This window comes from Antedon mediterranea, chromosome 6 (genome assembly GCF_964355755.1).
Source record: "Antedon mediterranea chromosome 6, ecAntMedi1.1, whole genome shotgun sequence".
Taxonomy (NCBI): domain Eukaryota; kingdom Metazoa; phylum Echinodermata; class Crinoidea; order Comatulida; family Antedonidae; genus Antedon; species Antedon mediterranea.
Window position 1 is genome coordinate 16,577,492 of NC_092675.1, and position 21,164 is coordinate 16,598,655.

At 33.3% G+C, this 21,164-nt stretch overlaps 2 protein-coding genes across 5 annotated transcripts in view; both read right to left on the reverse strand.

The window, feature by feature from the left end:
• The window catches only part of LOC140051552 (KICSTOR complex protein SZT2-like), a 52,288-nt gene that overhangs the window by 18,823 nt on the left and 12,301 nt on the right, over window positions 1–21,164 (reverse strand). For all 4 annotated transcript variants that reach the window (XM_072096803.1, XM_072096804.1, XM_072096801.1 and 1 more), the window contains exons 19-43: window positions 20,296–20,547; window positions 20,089–20,167; window positions 19,251–19,720; window positions 18,729–18,894; window positions 18,011–18,254; window positions 16,495–17,420; window positions 16,248–16,366; window positions 15,873–16,107; window positions 15,448–15,556; window positions 14,555–14,806; window positions 14,178–14,409; window positions 13,824–13,905; window positions 11,288–11,473; window positions 9,550–10,858; window positions 8,973–9,120; window positions 8,612–8,708; window positions 8,145–8,259; window positions 7,779–7,931; window positions 7,419–7,518; window positions 6,958–7,037; window positions 6,715–6,782; window positions 6,142–6,235; window positions 2,589–2,713; window positions 1,355–1,718; window positions 762–944 (exon numbers count right to left, since the gene is read on the reverse strand). In XM_072096803.1, the coding sequence (XP_071952904.1) occupies window positions 762–944; window positions 1,355–1,718; window positions 2,589–2,713; window positions 6,142–6,235; window positions 6,715–6,782; window positions 6,958–7,037; window positions 7,419–7,518; window positions 7,779–7,931; window positions 8,145–8,259; window positions 8,612–8,708; window positions 8,973–9,120; window positions 9,550–10,858; window positions 11,288–11,473; window positions 13,824–13,905; window positions 14,178–14,409; window positions 14,555–14,806; window positions 15,448–15,556; window positions 15,873–16,107; window positions 16,248–16,366; window positions 16,495–17,420; window positions 18,011–18,254; window positions 18,729–18,894; window positions 19,251–19,720; window positions 20,089–20,167; window positions 20,296–20,547 (6,188 nt within the window). The remainder of the gene's footprint in view (window positions 1–761; window positions 945–1,354; window positions 1,719–2,588; window positions 2,714–6,141; window positions 6,236–6,714; window positions 6,783–6,957; window positions 7,038–7,418; window positions 7,519–7,778; window positions 7,932–8,144; window positions 8,260–8,611; window positions 8,709–8,972; window positions 9,121–9,549; window positions 10,859–11,287; window positions 11,474–13,823; window positions 13,906–14,177; window positions 14,410–14,554; window positions 14,807–15,447; window positions 15,557–15,872; window positions 16,108–16,247; window positions 16,367–16,494; window positions 17,421–18,010; window positions 18,255–18,728; window positions 18,895–19,250; window positions 19,721–20,088; window positions 20,168–20,295; window positions 20,548–21,164) is intronic.
• LOC140051719 (uncharacterized) lies at window positions 3,429–6,083 on the reverse strand (the record flags this gene model as incomplete). The annotated part of the gene is given in 2 exon segments (XM_072097014.1): window positions 3,429–3,488; window positions 5,958–6,083. Coding segments are annotated over 2 exon segments (186 nt in total), but the record flags the coding sequence as incomplete, so codon positions are not given.

Sequence of the window (21,164 nt, forward strand, 5' to 3'; positions counted from 1 at the left end):
TAAACAAAATTGGTAAAGTCCATTAAGTATGGGGTGTTTACTATTTACGAACCTATCAAAAACGTGCTTCGACCACTGTGTAGGCAAAATATTTATTTCGTTATATCACTAAATTGATAATCGCGTATTCTGTAATCATGTGATTGATGATGTAATCCTCAGCGACATACTAAATGCACAAGATGTGTTGGGAAAAAGCTTACTGTTTATAATGCAAATCGTTAACAACTACCTCATTACATGATTCACGGTGCTATTTGCGTTTCCTTAGCGTAAATCGGTGGCGTGTAAATGAAACAATTGTTTTCACCAAATTGGTTCCCATTAGCCGTTGTCGACATAGCGATCGGCGGCTAGCGTGGCTAAGCTAAAAAGCACGCATTTTTTCAAAAATTACACTAGCAAACATTTGCTAGTTTTGAAATTTTCAACTAGCAATTACGAAGAATTTACTAGCAAATTGCTAGCGAATTTCGAGCCATGCTCTGGGGCTGGGCCGAGCCGCGGAACTTTTCGCCGTATATATGGGGAAAAAAAAGAAGAGAGGCGGCTGGATAATCAGGATTGGGCGGTGACGCTTAACAAGTATATTTTTTTATTTGGTTTAATTATAAATACAACAATTGATAGTGCATCCCATACTTTGATGCGGTTGTAAACGTAGCCCAAAGTGTTTTGTGACAAACAGACTGAACCAAGGCTCAGTGTGAACTTAGCCAAAATACATGCAAGAAATCTTGGAAATTCAAGTTATCACAAACCTGGTTTGTTTGAGCCAACAGGTACTTGGTAGATGTTGGTATTTGTTAGATTATCAAAGACCTTCTCATGGACATGTTCCTTGTAAGAATTAGGCAAAGGTTTAGGACAGGCTAATGGTGTCATAAGCTTACTCTTCCCATCAACACCAATCAGGACAGTTGACATAGAAATACAAGCAATTCCTGTACAAATAAAAACACAACATAACTATTTTGTGAGGAAAAAGCATCTTCATATATTTTAATTGAACAAGATTCCACTTCCAGATACTTATTGCTTTAGTGGCACTCTATGATATATTGTGCATTGATAAAAATTATACAGGCACAAACAACATAAATTCCCTTTTAATGGTATAAATACTGGAACAATAAAAAAAAGCATACATAGTCTAGCGTGACTACAGTACTGTACTTGAATGTTGCCCACCTGATTATTATTATCAAATATTATTATTTCCTTTATATATCATCTTTGAATAGATATCACATTTTGTATTCTAATTGTTATTATTATGCTCTATTGGTTAAATAAATGTTACCAAATCAAATGAATGAATGAAATTATAAATCATTTAATCATATGTATCTACCTAGTCCTCCAGATGCCTGTGGTCTGATATACAAATACATATTCCGGTTGTTGTCTTCATCGTGGTATGGTCTAAAATGACCCAAGTGATTTTCCTGTCGTTGATCCACATATTTCGGCATGTGCAAGAACTGCAGAAGATTCTGCTGCAAGTAGTACTTAACGCTTGATAGATACTTGTTGCTTGTCACCGGGATGGTAAACAGCAAGATTTCAGTCGGTTCTCCTTGATCTTTAGTGGATACCTCTTTTTCTTCCTCAAGTACCTCTGGCACTGAAGACAATTCTGAGTCTTCTTCTATACTACTGAATCTAGATTTTGTCAAAGAAGGCCTCTTTTCACTCCTTTTTGGTGGTTGTATAAACTGTGAACAAATAGTAAAGGTATACCATGAACAACAGCAATCTATCTACAATTTTGCATATTCGCACAATAAAACCAGAATCTTAATTGTCTATCTGACACCTACAATCCAACCCCAAAAAAGATTTTCTCATTTTAGTCTCTCCTCTCGTTTATTTCATGAGAAAGTTTCCCTTTCCACATTCAATTATATTCCCAAAAAACTGATGCCATCCATGAAACAGGCAAATCTAGCTTAATGGTATCCCAAAGCAGGGACAGAAGTACTGTATGTTTTTGGTAGCTGATTATTTACCTCCGCCTAGGAGGTATGTGTAATCGGTAGCATGTGTTTGTTTGTTAGCAGCATTACTCAAAAAGTTATTACAAGATATTATTATATAATTATACAGATAGATATGTGGTCAAGGACCATTCCATTAAATTTTGGGACCATTTGGGACCATGGTCCCAATTATGGACCACTTTTTGAGTATACTTTTCAGACCTGCTAGTGTTAAAAGATAGGCCAGAATTTTTCAAAAGCCGGCGAGCAGTCTTAAAGTAACAAGTAAACTGAAATTGCAACTACTTGTCCACACTTTTTTGTACAAGAGGCAAGAGTTATAATTTGTGATTTTCTTTTCAAATTCACTCATTTGATTTTCGCGTTGCTGTTCTATTGTTAGTCAACTGAAGCTATTGTTAATTGAAAGGCTGTTACATAACCATTACACCAAACTCACATACACATGCTTGTAATGAAATTAGCCTAAATCACAAACAGCATCTTATGTAGGAGAATTTTACAGTAGGCGGAGGTATGCACTCTCGGAGTGGCTTTCTAGTTAACTTTATTATTTATAGCTATAAAACAATCTAGCATACTTACATGAACATCTTCTGGTGTCAGTTTACACTGTGCATTACGCACCAACATGAAAGTTATCACTTTGAGTGTGGCAACATTTATCTTATTCTTAAGCACCATGATCAACTCTTCTTTAATCTCAGGGCCTGGAAGTTAATTGATTCCATTAGTTTTCAGATAAAATACAATGCATCTTTAATAATATCAATCAGAAATCTGCCACAAGCACAGGCAACATAAATCGATAAAGTCTTTTACTTCTATTTGGGTTGGATGCCTTATTTACTAGAGCTCCTGTGAATTTTGTTCCAGCGAGGTTTCACATGGAAGCTTTAAAGTGCTGCTTTTTCTTCATTTTTGGTTATCTTCAGATATTTAATGGATCATTTTTGTGTGTAAAGTGCTTAGAAATATTGTATTAGGTGCTAAATAATACTACCATTATTGTTATTGTTGTTGTTGTTGTTTTTATTGTTGATGTTGTTCTTCTTTTTGTTGTTCTTCTTGTTGTTCTTGTTGTTGTTGTTGTTGTTGTTCTTGTCATTGTTCTTCTTGTTGATATTGTTGTTATTCTTGTTGTTGTTATTGTTCCTGTTGTTGTTGTTGTTGTTGTTGATATTGTTGTTATTCTTGTTTTTGTTGTTGTTGTTGTCATTGTTCTTGTCGTTGTTCTTCTTGTTGATATTGTTGTTGTTCTTGTCGTTGTTCTTCTTGTTGATATTGTTGTTGTTCTTGTCGTTGTTCTTCTTGTTGATATTGTTGTTATTCTTGTTCCTGTTATTGTTGTTATTGTTCCTGTTGTTATTCTTGTTGTTGTTGTTGTTGTTATTGTTCCTGTTGTTATTCTTGTTGTTGTTGTTGTTATTGTTCCTGTTGTTATTCTTGTTGTTGTTGTTGTTGTTATTGTTCCTGTTGTTATTCTTGTTGTTGTTATTGTTCTTGTTGTTATTCTTGTTGTTGTTGTTGTTATTGTTGTTATTCTTGTTGTTGTTATTGTTGTTATTCTTGTTGTTGTTATTGTTGTTGTTGTTATTGTTCCTGTTCTTGTTGTTATTGTTGTTATTCTTGTTGTTGTTATTGTTCCTGTTCTTGTTGTTATTGTTGTTATTCTTGTTGTTGTTATTGTTGTTATTCTTGTTGTTGTTATTGTTGTTGTTGTTATTGTTCCTGTTCTTGTTGTTATTGTTGTTATTCTTGTTGTTGTTATTGTTCCTGTTCTTGTTGTTATTGTTGTTATTCTTGTTGTTGTTATTGTTGTTATTCTTGTTGTTGTTATTGTTGTTGTTGTTATTGTTCCTGTTCTTGTTGTTATTGTTGTTATTCTTGTTGTTGTTATTGTTGTTATTCTTGTTGTTGTTATTGTTGTTGTTGTTATTGTTCCTGTTCTTGTTGTTATTGTTGTTATTCTTGTTGTTGTTATTGTTCCTGTTCTTGTTGTTATTGTTGTTGTTGTTATTGTTCCTGTTCTTGTTATTGTTGTTATTCTTGTTGTTGTTATTGTTCCTGTTCTTGTTGTTATTGTTGCTATTGTTGTTGTTGTTATTGTTCCTGTTCTTGTTGTTATTGTTGTTGTTGTTATTGTTCCTGTTCTTGTTGTTATTGTTGTTATTGTTGTTGTTGTTATTGTTCCTGTTCTTGTTGTTATTGTTGCTATTGTTGTTGTTGTTATTGTTCCTGTTCTTGTTGTTATTGTTGTTGTTGTTATTGTTCCTGTTCTTGTTGTTATTGTTGTTATTGTTGTTGTTGTTATTGTTCCTGTTCTTGTTGTTATTGTTGTTGTTGTTATTGTTCCTGTTCTTGTTGTTATTGTTGTTATTGTTATTGTTCCTGTTCTTGTTGTTATTGTTGTTGTTGTTATTGTTCCTGTTCTTGTTGTTATTGTTGTTGTTGTTATTGTTCCTGTTCTTGTTGTTATTGTTGTTGTTGTTGTTGTTGTTATTGTTCCTGTTCTTGTTGTTGTTGTTGTTATTGTTCCTGTTCTTGTTGTTATTGTTGTTATTGTTGTTGTTGTTATTGTTCCTGTTCTTGTTGTTATTGTTGTTATTGTTGTTGTTGTTATTGTTCCTGTTCTTGTTGTTATTGTTGTTGTTGTTATTGTTCCTGTTCTTGTTGTTATTGTTGTTATTGTTATTGTTCCTGTTCTTGTTGTTATTGTTGTTGTTGTTATTGTTCCTGTTCTTGTTGTTATTGTTGTTGTTGTTATTGTTCCTGTTCTTGTTGTTATTGTTGTTATTGTTGTTGTTGTTATTGTTCCTGTTCTTGTTGTTGTTGTTGTTATTGTTCCTGTTCTTGTTGTTATTGTTGTTATTGTTGTTGTTGTTATTGTTCCTGTTCTTGTTGTTATTGTTGTTATTGTTGTTGTTGTTATTGTTCCTGTTCTTGTTGTTATTGTTGTTATTCTTGTTGTTGTTATTGTTCCTGTTCTTGTTGTTATTGTTGTTATTCTTGTTGTTGTTATTGTTGTTATTCTTGTTGTTGTTATTGTTGTTGTTGTTATTGTTCCTGTTCTTGTTGTTATTGTTGTTATTCTTGTTGTTGTTATTGTTCCTGTTCTTGTTGTTATTGTTGTTATTCTTGTTGTTGTTATTCTTGTTATTCTTGTTGTTGTTATTGTTGTTGTTGTTATTGTTCCTGTTCTTGTTGTTATTGTTGTTATTCTTGTTGTTGTTATTGTTGTTATTCTTGTTGTTGTTATTGTTGTTGTTGTTATTGTTCCTGTTCTTGTTGTTATTGTTGTTATTCTTGTTGTTGTTATTGTTCCTGTTCTTGTTGTTATTGTTGTTGTTGTTATTGTTCCTGTTCTTGTTATTGTTGTTATTCTTGTTGTTGTTATTGTTCCTGTTCTTGTTGTTATTGTTGCTATTGTTGTTGTTGTTATTGTTCCTGTTCTTGTTGTTATTGTTGTTGTTGTTATTGTTCCTGTTCTTGTTGTTATTGTTGTTATTGTTGTTGTTGTTATTGTTCCTGTTCTTGTTGTTATTGTTGCTATTGTTGTTGTTGTTATTGTTCCTGTTCTTGTTGTTATTGTTGTTGTTGTTATTGTTCCTGTTCTTGTTGTAATTGTTGTTATTGTTGTTGTTGTTATTGTTCCTGTTCTTGTTGTTATTGTTGTTGTTGTTATTGTTCCTGTTCTTGTTGTTATTGTTGTTATTGTTGTTGTTGTTATTGTTCCTGTTCTTGTTGTTATTGTTGTTGTTGTTATTGTTCCTGTTCTTGTTGTTATTGTTGTTGTTGTTATTGTTCCTGTTCTTGTTGTTATTGTTATTGTTCCTGTTCTTGTTGTTATTGTTGTTGTTATTGTTCCTGTTCTTGTTGTTATTGTTGTTGTTGTTATTGTTCCTGTTCTTGTTGTTATTGTTGTTATTGTTGTTGTTGTTATTGTTCCTGTTCTTGTTGTTGTTGTTGTTATTGTTCCTGTTCTTGTTGTTATTCTTGTTCCTGTTGTTGTTGTTGTTGTTGTTGTTCCTGTTCCTGTTATTGTTCCTGTTGTTGTTGTTGTTGTTGTTCTTGTTCTTGTTATTATTATTATTATTATTAGTTCAAATCGGATTCTTTAACATTAATTTATACTTACTAGCTTCTGTGATACCATATATGGCAACATGAACCATATGTTGATTGGTATTGCTTGATCCATAACTTCCAATGCTTGAGTCAGTTTTTGTAGTCTGAAAGTTAACATCAAGTGTTTTCTTTGCTTTATCTATAAGGATGTGTGGCGCAGTGGGACTACTGATCGTGAGATCGTGTTTCGAATCCAACTCTCACGGCATTGCTTGTATCCTTAGGCAAGCTATTTTACTTATGTTTGCCTTTCTCTACCCAGGTGTATAAATTGGTACCGGTTAGATCAAGACACAACTTTGCGCTAATTACTAGCTGCATTATGGGAGTATATGTTTCCATACGTGTTTGATCAACAAAAAAATGACTGGGGTAATAATGTGAAGTGCTTAGAAGCACTGTGCAACAAGCGCTATATAAAAACAAATATTATTATTTTATTATTATTATCTATATCTGACAGAAAATATAAGTTGTCAATGGGCAATACATTCCATGTGAACAATGAACAATTTAAGTGTAAACTAAAAATTGAGTCATCAATCATGTACTGGTTTTGTTAGTGTTAAGTGAAATTGCTTACCAACAGACTACTAGTATCATCTGTAACATCTAGCGTCGGCAATGAGGATAAAGACGGGGTTCTTGATGCTGTTGATATATATATGAAATGAATATTAATACAGGTACATACAATTTTAGCTTACAAAAATAGTTCTACTAAAGTATTTACTAAAATGCATATTCTTTTATGTTTGACAGATGAAAAAAGCAGATAGAAGGTAGAAGACAGGATCTGGTTGTAGTAAGCTCATTTGAAGTTTACCTGGTCGATCATCAGCAGTACGAATACAACTATCAATAGGCGAGTTTGCTCCTTGCGACCATATGCTAGTCTCTGAAAGTCTGTGAAATAAACAATTCTCTATTATAGGGTGATTTTATTAAGTTTTAAACTCATGATGTCACACACCCCATTGTTATATGGGACTGACTTTTTACTTTCATTTTTATCAAACTTTGCACTTGTATTGCTGGTTGGTTAAATGATAAAATGAACTGATGACATCACTAATAGAAATTAGTCACACCTAAACGATTTCATAATCTTCTACAATGACTTTAAAAAATAGACATTAACAAATGGTTTTTATATGTCACGTTGTGTAAGGAAATGTAAAGATATCTTCTAAAATAATAGTTGAATTTGAGAGTACAAACAGAACAAAGAACAGATTTAAAAAAAAGCTATCATCCTATGAAAAAGAAGGAAATAAAAGTACATACCTTAAGTAGAAAACACCACCTGATTTATCTTTATACACAAACATATTCCTTCGATTATTAACAGAAAATGCTGACAGCGTGTTTATAACTTGAAGAAGACCTAATGTTTATTATATAAAAGTACAAAATAAACCATGATTAATGATGCCCTGAAACAGGTCTTCTTGGATAAGAACTTAAAACTGCCGGTCCTGTGTACACATCTGGCTTATCTTGTCAGTGTACTGGTCCATCTCAGCCCCTGTTGTTCATGGTAAGCATTGTGGTTGCTGTGGGTTTGTGGAGGACCTAATCAAATTAAGGATGAATATTATGGCCTAATTAAGATTAAATTCATAATTATTAATGATGTTCTATTACCTTTAGATGTGCTTTCAGTAGATGTTGATTTCAACCTTGGATGTATTGGGATGTTAATGGAGAAAACTTCTTTGCAAGCAAATATTCCAGGTTCAAAAGACATTGATGCTGCTAAATAGCCTTTCTTCTTTAAAACTGGATCTTCTATATCATCTAATTTATACAAGTAGAATAAATTTAAAAAACAGGATTTTGAAGGAGTATCCATTATGGCAGCAACCTTTGCGGTTTCCTCTTTATAACGCTGACAACACATAATAATCACTGTGTCACAGTTGAAAGATTTAACTAAAATTACAAAGAAATGGAGCATGTTTGATATACAGAAGAAACAAAATATTAGCTGTATGTAATGTTTATACTAACCCTCATCTATTTCTGATCTACTTCTCTTGTCATGTTCAAAAATATCCTCATCACTTTGAGGTACCAGCAGTGTATGACATAGTCTGGTTTCATTTAGATCCAATAAAAGAAGACTCTAAAAAATGAAAAACTTGAAGTTTGTATGTTCATATATAATATGAAAACGGTAAAAGAAGCATTTACATGAACAAGAACCATTTCAAAGTCTCTAGTTCACTGATAACCTGGGTAAAATTCTTACACAAGAGGCCTATCCTATCTGTTTCAATTCCAGTAAACATATCATGATTCTTATAATTTCTAATAAATAATTTCACACGATTTCATGTGTACGGCGCCTGGACTATTCCATTTTCTTTTCGAGGGGTGTTCATATTGTAGATTCTATACAGGTAGGGTTCTCATGAAATAGATGTTGTATTTCAAACATACAGTAGAATCAAACCTAAATTTGAACTTTGGTATACCTGGTTCACAATTCGGCATGTATTTTCAATGCAACCAATCAATTTCATGACAACATCAAACTGTTCTTTATACCTTGTATCCTCTTCTTGAGAAATTCTGAAAACAAAACCATCCAAAACTATAATAATACATTTAAATAAAAAAAAATAAAAGTTACTTTATAGGATGGAAATGTGTTGCAAATATGAAAACACATTGTAATTATGTCAAAATTATTCTACTGCAGTAAAGTAATTAAGACCAGAATTATGCATCTAAATATCGTAAAAGAAAAACTACACTAAATGGTATTAATAGGAAGACGGAATGTGCTGTAAATACGAAAACATATTACTATAGTAAAATATGGTAATAACTTACCCAGTATGAAAATAAACATTTACTTTGTCGGCTTCTATTTTGGCAATAAGCCAGAAATCAGGTATTTTGAGAATATTTACATCAACACTTGAATGGTATGAATCCTCCATCTCACCCTCCTCATCACCACTGGAATCTGCATCATAACCTAATCAAAATTACAATTAAATTGTAAATTAATTAGAGAAAACTAATGTGTGTATGTTTTGTTTTGAAAGCTTTGTATTGTGTATTGTATTTGTTGGTTTGTCATAGGAGCTGCACCTCTTTTAGGCGACAGTGGGTTTCCTGCTTTTGAGACTCTCAACCGGCATACAAAATGAATAAAATAAAAAATAAGAAACAGTGGAGCATGTTCTGCATACTACAAAAACATTAGGGAACCTTTGATTTGGGAACAAGTTGTGTCATGTCAATTCATTGTGAATATGCACAGTTTTGGTGGATAACAGAAGTCATAGGTCATCACAAATAGAAAGTTGCCAATTGCTGCTATGTTGCCAACCTAGTGTAAATATTTGCACAAAGACCTAATTTACAGCAATTTATTTAATTGAGTAATTGTAGAATGTGTTACCTTTTTCTTCATCCCAACTTGTATCTTCCTGGCTGGTGTAGCTAATCTGAGAGCTTGGAGTTTCACTTGAAAAGGCTGAGTAGTTCTTCTGTGAAAACTTACTATTGAACAAAAATATTGGTGAATCTGATCCTGATCCTGGTGTTGGGGTATTGTAAGTTGAAGTTGAAGAACCTTTGTCCAACTTCAATTTATCTGCCCCTATTGGTTCTACCAATCCATCTCCTTTTTCTATTTCATCTTTCTTAATTTCATTCTTATCATTAACCTCATCAGAAATTATAGTAGGTGGGAGATTTGACTCTTTGATTTCACCAATAATCTTGGATGATGTCTCCGTGGAAGACTCATTTGATGCTCCACAGGATGTAATAGTACTTCCTGTTGAGCTTCTACTTGTTTGTCTCGCAGTAATAACTTCTTCCTCATCATCATTACTTCCATTCTCTTCTTTTTCTTCATAATCACTCATTTCCTCGGATTTCTTATTATCACTCTCTTCTTCATCTCCTTGAACTGTGCTTCCACCTTCTTCATTCACTTCTTCATTGATGAAATTATCCACAAACTCATTCAGAACCACGATACTAGAATCTCTCGATCTCATTCCACTTTCTATTGCCATTTCATTGTCAATCTTAGCTTCTTCTAAAGAGGTAACAAGTTCATCAACAACAGAGCATTCACCATCAACAGACGATGTTCTCTCCAAATCATAATCTTCAGGAAGAACTTGTATCGAACTGCCGCTGCTTCTAGAAATGTTATCGTCAGCATTACGTGGTTGTTCGTCAGTATTTTCTAAACCTGCAGGAGATCCCTGCTGGATAGACTCATCTCCTTCTTCATTTGCATCAACATCTAGTTGAGAATCATCTCTTTTGGCATCTTTATCTTTCTCTAAATTACATGTTTCTGATTTTTGACTGTCAATAGAAAACAAATGATCTACTCTTGGTGTAACCTCATCTTCATCAGAATCTGATACACTTTCTATCATTTTCCGATCACGATTCCTTTCTTTCAGAGTTTTTGGTAACTTTTTCGGTGAAGGAGGAGTAAATATAATTGATACAGGAGGATCTTCTCCACCTTTGGTTTCTGCATCATTATCATGTTCTTCTGATGGTCGTTCTGCCTCAGCTTTTCCTAAATTATTTAAGGCATCTGTAATATCTAGTTTCAACTTCAATTGCTTTTCTTCTTCTATTTTTCGTTTCTTTTCAATTTCTTCGTTATTCCAAGTAAGGTAATAGAAATCTTTAACCTTTGTAAGCTGATAAGCTTTAAGTTCAATATTCTCAAATTCCTAAATGAAAATAAAAATTTAATCAAAAGATACTGTAATTATTGTTTTGTTACAAAAGGCCATTACTCAAGTGTAGTCATTACAAGTGAGTGACTGGCCGAGCGGTTAAGACAGTGGAACCGTAATTACGTAGCCATAACATCGGCAGGGGTTCGAGGCTCACTCACTCCATGGTTCTGGTGGTAGAACGAGTCTTCTCGAATAAGGACTATAAACCGTAGGTCCAGTGTACACATCTATCTCGTGTGCACTTTAAAGTATTAGTACATCATAGCCACTGATCACCAACTGGGCCCTCAGGGAGACCAGTCTTTGACTGAAGAGGTTACCCAGTATAAATATATATTTCAATCAATTTCAATCAATCAAGGTTATATATCAAACTATTACATGATAGTTCTGCCAAAGTTCATTATTACAATACTTTACCTTAATAAATTTCTTAAGACTATGCTCATGTCCAAACACAAACTTCAGTGGAAAGTCTTTAGCAACACAACTTGGCTTGCAAGTTGAATTATTGATGTGCTTTGCTACCATGTCTAGAGTGTTCAAGGTAACTGGGTAGATGCTCCTTTTTGCTGATGCTATTTCATCCTGAAGAAGCCATTTTATCTACAAGATACATTACATCATAATAGAACACTAAACTAAACTAGAAAGCCACTCCGAGAGTGCATACCTACGCCTACTGTAACATTCTTCTACATCAGATTTAGTGACCGGAAAGTGTGTGTCTTAATGTTGTGTGTCATTTAGGCTAATTTAACTACAAGCATATGTATGCGAGTTTGGAGTAATGGTTTAATAAGCCTTTCAATTAACAATAGCTTCAGTTGACTAACAATAGAACAGCAACGCGAAAATCAAACGAGTGAATTTGAAAAGAAATAGGTTTTTTAAACTACTCACATAAAAAAATGTGCACATTAAATCAAATTATGTTTTAAAATTACAAATCTCCAATTATAACTCTTGCCTCTTGTACAAAAATGAAGTTTTTTGGACAAGTAGTTCTTGAGAAAATGCAATTGTGATTTTATTTCCTTACAGAGAGACATTAACAAAATCTCTGAATGGTCAATTTTAAACAAACTTATTTTAAACCCTACTAAATGTAACATCTTGTCTATCGATAGAAGGAGAGCTCCATCTTCTAATGACTATGTACTTAACGATCAGGTTATTGCACATGTTAAACATCTGAAAATTCTTGGTGTGTACATATCCGATGATTTGTCATGGTCTAAACAAGTCCATGAGGTTGTAAATAAGTGTAATAGAACACTGGGTCTTGTTAGAGCAATTGCTGGTGGTTGTTCTACACCCGTTCTTTTAAAATTATACCAGTGTCTAGTCCTCCCTCATATACAGTACTGTTGCGAGGTGTGGTACCCTTATCGCATATGTCAAATTCAAATGATTGAGCAAATCCAGAGACGGGCCACCCAGTTGATCTTACACCAACGTCGTCAGGAACAGTCATATGAGAGGAGACTAGACACTCTTGATATCCCATCCACAATCGCTATTAGAGATTTTTATACAGTTCTATTTGTTTGCAATGTTTTACTTTATCATCAAAGATCTATTATTTATAATTTACTCATAGTTAATAATCGTCATGATACTCTCACTTTCAAGCATCTTCGCTCCAGTAATGATATGTCAAAATTTTGCATCCCGACCAGATTCACTAGAACTTGGAATTCCATACCCAATCAGATTTGTGATATTTTTGTTAATGGTTCTTTTATTAATTTTAAATTATCTCTAAAGCTATATTTTAAATCTCGGAGAGAAACTTTTTAAATTTTTAAATGAAATGATATGTCTACTATATTTGTATATATTCTTGTTATTTGTTATTTATGTGTTGGAGAAACACACCTTACCGGTGACAGCGTTTGTTTAATGCTTTTGTCTTTCCTCGGCCTCGTGTCTTGTTTTTCATATATATATATATATATTTTTATGTTTTTTGTAATTATTATTTTATGTTTATTGCCGAAATGAATAAAATAAAAAATAAAATAAAAATTACAGTTTACTTGTTACTTTAAGACTGCTCGCCGGCTTTTGAAAAATTCTGTCCTATCTTTTAACACCAGCAGGTCTGAAAAAGTATACTAAAAGGTGGTCCAGAATTGGGACTGTGGTCCCAAATGGTCCCAAAATTTAATGGAGTGGTTCTTGACCACATATCTATCTGTATATTCATTTTGGTAAAGATCTTGTAATTATTTTTTGAGTAATCCTGCTAACACACAAACAAACACACGCTACCGATTACATATAGCTCCTTGGCGGAGGTAAATAAGAAGACTTCCTGAACTGTCGAGTGGCCAAGCGTTTAAGGCAGTGGCGCCGCAAACTATAGCTATACAATCAGCACAGGTTCAGGACCAAGTCTAGTGTACACATCTGGCGTGTGTGCACTTTAAAGAACCCAGTACATTTTGTGGAAGAGTAGGGGGTTTACCCCGGAGTACTGGTCCATTCAGCCCCCGTCGTTGTGGACAAACAAAACGGGCACTGTTTGGTAACAGCACTCGACATGAATGGAATCTTAGGGAAGAAGAAAGTTGTGGTATGTGTCATCCCCACCTATGTGCAATTCAGCCCAGTAGGCAGTAAGTCGCTTGTTATTCCACATTTATAGAATTTTAGAGCTATAAACCTATAAAGATTTGTGGGAGATATTCCATAATGTAATATGACATATGAATGCCCTTTAAATACAATTTGAATTCATTTCTTGTTCTCTACTGTATAAGTAGGAATGCATGTGAAAATGCATTCTATGAAGTTTGGGATATAAGAATTCCCTTCGCGACGATATTAAACAACAAAATACCCTTTTAGATATTGTTCTACCACAACTGAAGCATGATATTGATTTTTATGAATCAGATTTTCTCCTTTTATCTTTATTTTCAGGAAGACTTTATTGTATATTGAATACCTGTTCTTCAGTTTCCTTAATGGCAGCTTGTTCAGCTTCTGGAAGACATAGTAAGGGATCTCCTGAAGACATCACACCAAAGCTGAATTAGAATAAAAAAACTTAATTGACAATCTTTAAACAAGTTTTATTGTCAGTGTGGAATGATTGATAGGGCACTTACTTTTTAACATGTGACACAAAATCGTCCAATCAAATGACGGGAATTTATTATATAATACAGAATATAGTACAGGAATACCATTCTAGTGATCATGGGGTCATGGGTAAGAATTCAGCAAAGCACATTAATTTGCACAAGTGAAGGCCTAAATACTATACTTAAAACACACAATTACAACCAATAATACCTACTCTGCCTCTGAGGTTGTGATAGAATAAACTCCAGAGCCTTTAAGATCTAAAGGAGGTGGAGAACTTGGTGGTGTAGACTCACATAACGAGGTGTATCGTCTTCTATCATGGTGTACACCTTCATCCCACTCACCCAACGGTGGCAGGGTCAAGCAGATTATGTCCAACGTAACTGACATGTCAGAAAGGTCAATGCTGTCAACCTCATCCTCTAAACACTCAATTAATTCACCTGTAAATGAATTCATTTCTTTATTAAATAATACAGACCTATTGTTGCTGTTGCAGTCATCACAACCTATCATTCCAAATAATATATTATTTGTTCAATGTTTGTTGTATATTAATGTTATAAGCACAAAAAAAGATAAACTCACCTAAACATGTGGGAATACTTGCTATAGTTTCCAAGTTACCTCTATATGACCTCATTTTTACTGAGCATGTCAAGTGCATGAAAAGTGGTGTGTGGCTCTCTATAACACTTCCCATTACACTTTCGTTTGAACTTGCATACTTATCATGACTTAAGTCAGAATTAGTAAGTGACTGTTTGAATTTGAATGTGTCCATAATGTAATCACTAGGTGTTGTGTCTTCTGACAAAAATGAAGTGCCACCTTCCATATCTGAAACAGAATTCAATTACTATAGTAAAGCCAAGGATATCACAGATAATAACTATAACACTAGACAACCAAATAGTAGACATTTTAATATTCCTAAAAGCAAAAACTGAATATAAGAAAATTAGTCTATCATTTCATGGCAGTAAGCTTTGGAATAACCTTCCTGATAATCTTAAATGCATTTCTAATGTAAATATTTTTAAATTAAGTTTAACTACGTAAATCTTGTTTTAATTGTTATCCCTGAAACATTGTTTAAAAATACCAGGTTGGTATCCGGCAGGGCTTAGTTTACCTTTTATGTGCATTTTCCTTTTTTATTCGTTTTGTTAATTTTCAGTACTTATGTATGGCCTCGCACGGCCTTGATGAAAAACACCCTTGGGTGATTCAAGTGTTTCCATGTGAAATAAAGTATATTATTATTAAGGATATTGTTATGGATCTTTATAATCTTTATTTTAAAGTATTGCAAATCAAATTTAAATAAATAAATGTTTATATAATGGTACGTTCTTTTTCTCTATGGACCACCAAATTACAGTCTCTTTATGCCAGCACACTGGAAGACAATCGTTTTGTTTGTCTACAACTGGGGCAGAGACTAAATGAGAAAGATGAAGAAAATGAGATCTACTAACTAGTCGATCCACTGGGACTCCCTGAGGCACTTGCCAGCATGTGTGGTGATAATGGGACAGAACAGGCACCATCATTTTCACCATCTTCTGTATCAAAGTCTATATTAAACTGTTGAAATTAGAAATAAGAGGATATTTTGCATGTTGTAATAGAATAAACGTTCCAAATATCATTGTCACAATATAACCAACACATATGCATTGGAATAATACTATTTTCATTTCAGGATTTTACACTCTGTTTTATTCATTCAAAGCAATTACAGGATGGATAACTCATATCACTTTCATTTGAGTCTTAGGAAGTGGAGTAGAGAGAGAATTATAACGCTCGCATAGGTTGGGATTGAAACCTGGACCTTTATTTTAGAAGGCGAATAATTTAATTACCAAGCTCCAGCTTCACTTCTACTTTCCATACTTACTTCAGAATCATCATCCATTATAGGTGTGCAAAAAAACCAGAAGTCAGGATTGGATGGAACCGGTTTGAACCTGTTTGAAAGTATCTCCTTGAACTTGGCCTTGATATTTTCATGTATACCTTGGCTTATTTCACAGGCTTCATTCGATTTAAGATCAGATACTGGAAACGAGTAAGATTCCCTCTTCTTCTTGTACTCAATATCCCTATCAATTTCTTGTGAGACTAAGTCAATGCTGTAAAATAATACATATTTAATTAACTGGGGTAAAGTAAAATTGCAATTTGGTTCAGTTTTCAAAGTCATTTAAACATAGAGCAACAAGAGTGTTATGGAAACTTTAGATCAGAAATTTGCCAACACAATATGACTAACCTTTGAGTTGAAAACAAAAGACCATCAGTAACACTGGTCCTCTTTTTACTCTTTAGAATTGGATTGGCAAATCGGATGACAGATGGCAGTCTCTCTGCATTGCCCTGTTCATTGTTCATCTTTTAAAGAAATAAAATATTAGGTATAAAATTTATATTCTTTGCTGTACTTTTCATATCAAAATAAAAATATTAAAACAACTTGATTTTAATTTCTTGTTTTCCAAGCAATCTTGGTAGTGTGTTACCTTTCTATTGAAGTCCATGACATGACCACATACGGCTTTCACAAATTCTGTCAAATCAACCTGATGAAGTGACTCTTCACAGAAGGAATCCACTGCTGCCTGTACATCATCCTTATGAACATACTGTTGCATTCGTAGGCTTTGAAAAACACTAATAACAAAACTTTGATGAACAAAGTCTGTTAATTTTTTACGATAGTTATCAAACTCTGGTTGCAAACTGGTGGGGGTGTTTGTAGTACCAGTGGAGTTGTCTTGCGTATTAAATGTTAAATCTTCAAAAATATCTTTAAATTTGTTGCTCTTTGGTTCACCAAGAAGTTGTTGACGAAGTTCATGTCGATGGCAGTTATACACAAATATAGGTAATGGTAGAGAGTCTGATGTAGGGGGCTCAAAGACATCATCATCTGGATCATACGGTTCACCTGCTCTTTCAACATTCTCTGCATCAGGTGCTGCGTTGTCTTCTAGAATTTGAGAAACTTCCACTGAAGTCACTTTATCTTTTGTGGAGGACTCTTTTAATAATACTCCTTGAAGATGATTTAGTTTGACCAGGTCTTTGTATGATGCAGGCATGATGGTCAAGATTAACCGTCCTTCCATACTGTACAAACAACAAACCATTTGTGGCACCACAGAATCGGACATCTGTTCAGTTTCAGAGCTCGAGATCTTTAACAGTTTGCTTGCCAGATTTGAAAGTTCAGACATGTCAACTGAATCATCTGGTGATTCTGCAGACATTTCTGTTGATTGTCTGCTTTCTAGATGTTCTAGTAATTGTACACACTCCCTACTAGACAACATTAATTTTGTATGAGAGGCAGATTCATGTGTGAATGAATTGATAATTTCTCTAAAGTATATTTCATTTGTTGACATCTTGATCATTTCATTTGGAGCGGGTTTCCTTTTGTTAACTAGAAATATAAAAAAAAGATCATTACAATAGCAACAAGTCTTTGGATCCTGTAGGAGACAAAATTTACTCACATTCTTTCTTTATGAAATTTATTTATTTTTATGTAGTACGTAAATACAGTTTAGTAATACTACATTCTAAAGATTTCTTAGAATGTTGTGTCAGTCAGGCTTGGGCAGGCATACAACAATTTATTATCATTTTCTATTGTAGGCCTATGATGATTTCACATTTAGTTACTCATCCTTTATAAATATAGTTTCATAAATGATTATTTTATGTTATTTTATATATTGTAATTATGATGTATTTGAAGACGAGCAATGTAATTTTCTCCTTGTGGGAACGAATAAAGATTATACTTGATACTTGATACTTGATGGCAAAAAATAAAAAAAACATTTTCTATATACATTTTAGAGTTATTCATCATCAAAAAGCGATAGTGTTTTTCTAACATGATTATTTATACATTTATTTTTCTTAAAAAGAAGATATTCAGTTTATTACTTACAGTACATGTGAATTCTTTCTTTAAGCCTGTAGGCCTATAATGAAAGTGAGAAAACCACATCAAAATTGACGTACCTTCAATAAATGTTGGAAACAACATTCTCGCTTGTTGGCTTCTAGATATGATTTTCACAAGGTCTACATCAAATGGTACAAATTGAATAGAACCATCTTCTAGGCCTAAGTTTGTATTAGTTTGATGGCCAGCTCTGGTAAACTCTGGTTGATTGGAGTTGTAATCTTCATTCCTGCCGCATCTGGCTTTTAGAGACTCATATGATAAGAATGCTGATATCACTTCTTTATCATTGGGAAAAATCTGTACAAAATATTGATAAAATAAATATTTCATAGTAGATGGCTAGGATTTGAAACACAATATTTGGTGAAAAGCTGGTACACTGGGGTAACCCCGTTTATAGTGCTTATCAGAGAAGATTCTTTCTACGACCATAACCATAGATTACAGTTCCACAAGTAAATTAAACACAGTACATTTGATAGGTGGTAAGCAAAGTATTTAAACCATTTATATTATTTATATTTAATCTAGTTATGTATACAGAAATTACCAATATATATATTGCAAAGTTTTTTAAGAAAATAAAATATGTTATATAATGATTTCATTACATGATTTGAGTGATGTGATAAATGAGACCAGGAATTTATAAAAAATATTTATCTATTTATTTATTTATAGAGGGTAACCCTTTCAGCTGGAAAAATGCCAGTTGATATTTAGAGAGAGTCTATATAATAAAGAATAAAACAGAAGGTAAAGATACTTTACTTGATTAAGAACTTCATCATAGGCCAAATCCTGCAGGTACTTGTGATTGTCAGTTGCCTGTACAATTCCACTTTGTGGTTCAATCCAACATTCGGTTACCAACTGAAGCATACTATCCTCCTCTGCAGGCTGGAACTCTAATTCAGCATTCTCGTCTACACCAGCACTGAAATTAAGAAGAAAAATTGTTAAAAAACAATCACATTTTTACTCTGGTCATTTTATTATCAAACACATATGGAAACAAACTCCCATAATGCAGCTAGTAATCTGCACAATTGTGTTTTTTGTCTTACCAGGTACACATTTATATACCTAAATGCAGAGCAGAAAATGTAAGTAAAGTTTCTTGCCTAGGATACAAGGAATGAATTTGAACTCACGATCAGTAGTTCAGCGTCCAACACACTGCGCCAGACGTTATCAAAATCATATTTAAAAACTTTACTCTACTATTCTTTTGTTTGGCCAAGAAAAATTGGGTTAGATAACATATTTTTGAGTAACTATACAGTTACTTACCAAAATGAGTTGTGCCTTGAAGCATGATGAACTGGAAATATAACATACTGTAAAAGACATGGAAAATTATCTAGTTTATCATCCTCAAGTTGATCCTCATCGTTGCATTGTTTATCTTCTATAGAACCCTTTTCAGAAATTGATGATCTCTTTGAGGTTGAGCTTGTTTCAGAAAAAGAACCCCTTTTAGGAGTACAAATATTCTCAGGAGAGGTCTGCCTCTCCGAGTTAGCACTTTTTGATAGGACACTGGGAGATAGGTCTGCTTGTTTCAAATCTTCCATTTGTAAAGCATAATTAGAATCCTCTAGTTGGCTTAGCTCCGATTGTTTCTCTAAAGCCAATTTAGTTGCTTTCTGCTGGTTTTCTTTTGTTCCAGGATCTCGTTCAAAAAGCTTTTCTGTCAGTGTGACAGACCGTGATTTCACTAAGTCAAGCTCATCTTCGCATAATACAGCTGCAGACGATTCCTGTGATAATATGATAAAATATCTTAAAATATTTGAAAGAACTGTACTGTAGTTTTATTGATTAATCGATAAAAACATAAGTACTACTCTGTAGTAGAATAGTATTTTCAGTGAGTATTAAACTAATAAAACTGTGAATTAAGATCTGTCTTCACTATAAAACTTTATGTGACATAAAAATATGATGTACTCATATGGACATGATGTCATATCACTACCATATTTGGGAATATCACTACCATATTTGGGTACATCACACATTTTTTTGTCAAACTAGTTTGATGGTGAAGACAGACTATGACTTTTTGTAGAGCTATTCTGTCAATATTGTGCTTGGACATGTAGACAAATATGCAAAAATAACTTACTTTCATTTTTAACTCAATAACAAGGCTAATAATTCCCACATTAGAATAAGCAAAATGAAATCCTTCCTTTAATCTGATTCTAACAAAAAAATAAAAATAGAAAAGTTTTTCTGCTGCTAAATTTTATAAATCAGTGATTTCATCATTTTATATGTATTCCTTATTAAATAAAAATACCAGTGATATATATGAATGAAAAATACATACTCTCGCAAAGTTGTTAAAATGGTAGACATGGCCTGCTCAGAGACTTGTGGCGTGTTCTCATCCTTCTGTACTTCCCATATCCAGCGTCGATGATGAAAGTAACAAGCTAGTCGATTCAGGCTCCTTGGTGGTGAGTGCTGATGACTGTGGTGTTGGTGGTGAGAACGGTGAGAGGATATTGTTGGTAAGCTACTAGCCGTCACAGACATAGAGGCTTCCATGTTGAAGAAATCATGTGGTATCCACTCATATCTGCAATTCATTTTACAATATAAAAAAATGAAACTTTAATTTAAAAGAATGAAAACTTTTATAAAAAAATTTATTCTATACAGTTCCAATAAAAGAGGGTTTATTAAAAAAACACAGATATGAATATAATTAAAATAAAGTTTACAAATTGCATTGTCTATGGATACAGTCTAATTTATATTTGTTTCTTGCATGGAAAAAAACATGACACAGAATAGTTAATATCTAGCATTTCATTGTTTAAAAAGCATTTTTTTCTTGGTTGAAAATGCAACAATCAAACACTGTAAACCCCCCTTATTACTGAAGTGTATATCACCTTGGAGACTAGCAGTGCTAGTGATGGTAAATAGACAAAATAGCCTAACCCTCTTATAAATATCCTGGCTACATGCTTGCAAGTAGAAATTAAACTCTCAAGTAAGCCTGTAGCATTAATAACATCCTTATATAGCGGTTTATACATAAAGCTTCTAAGTGCTTCACAATCCTGATCATTTTCATCAACCACGAATGGAAACATACTCCCATAATGCAGCCTTAGCGCAGTTGTGTTTTGACCTTACCAGGTACCCACTAGTACACCTGGGTGGAGAAAGTCAAATTTAAGGAAAGTG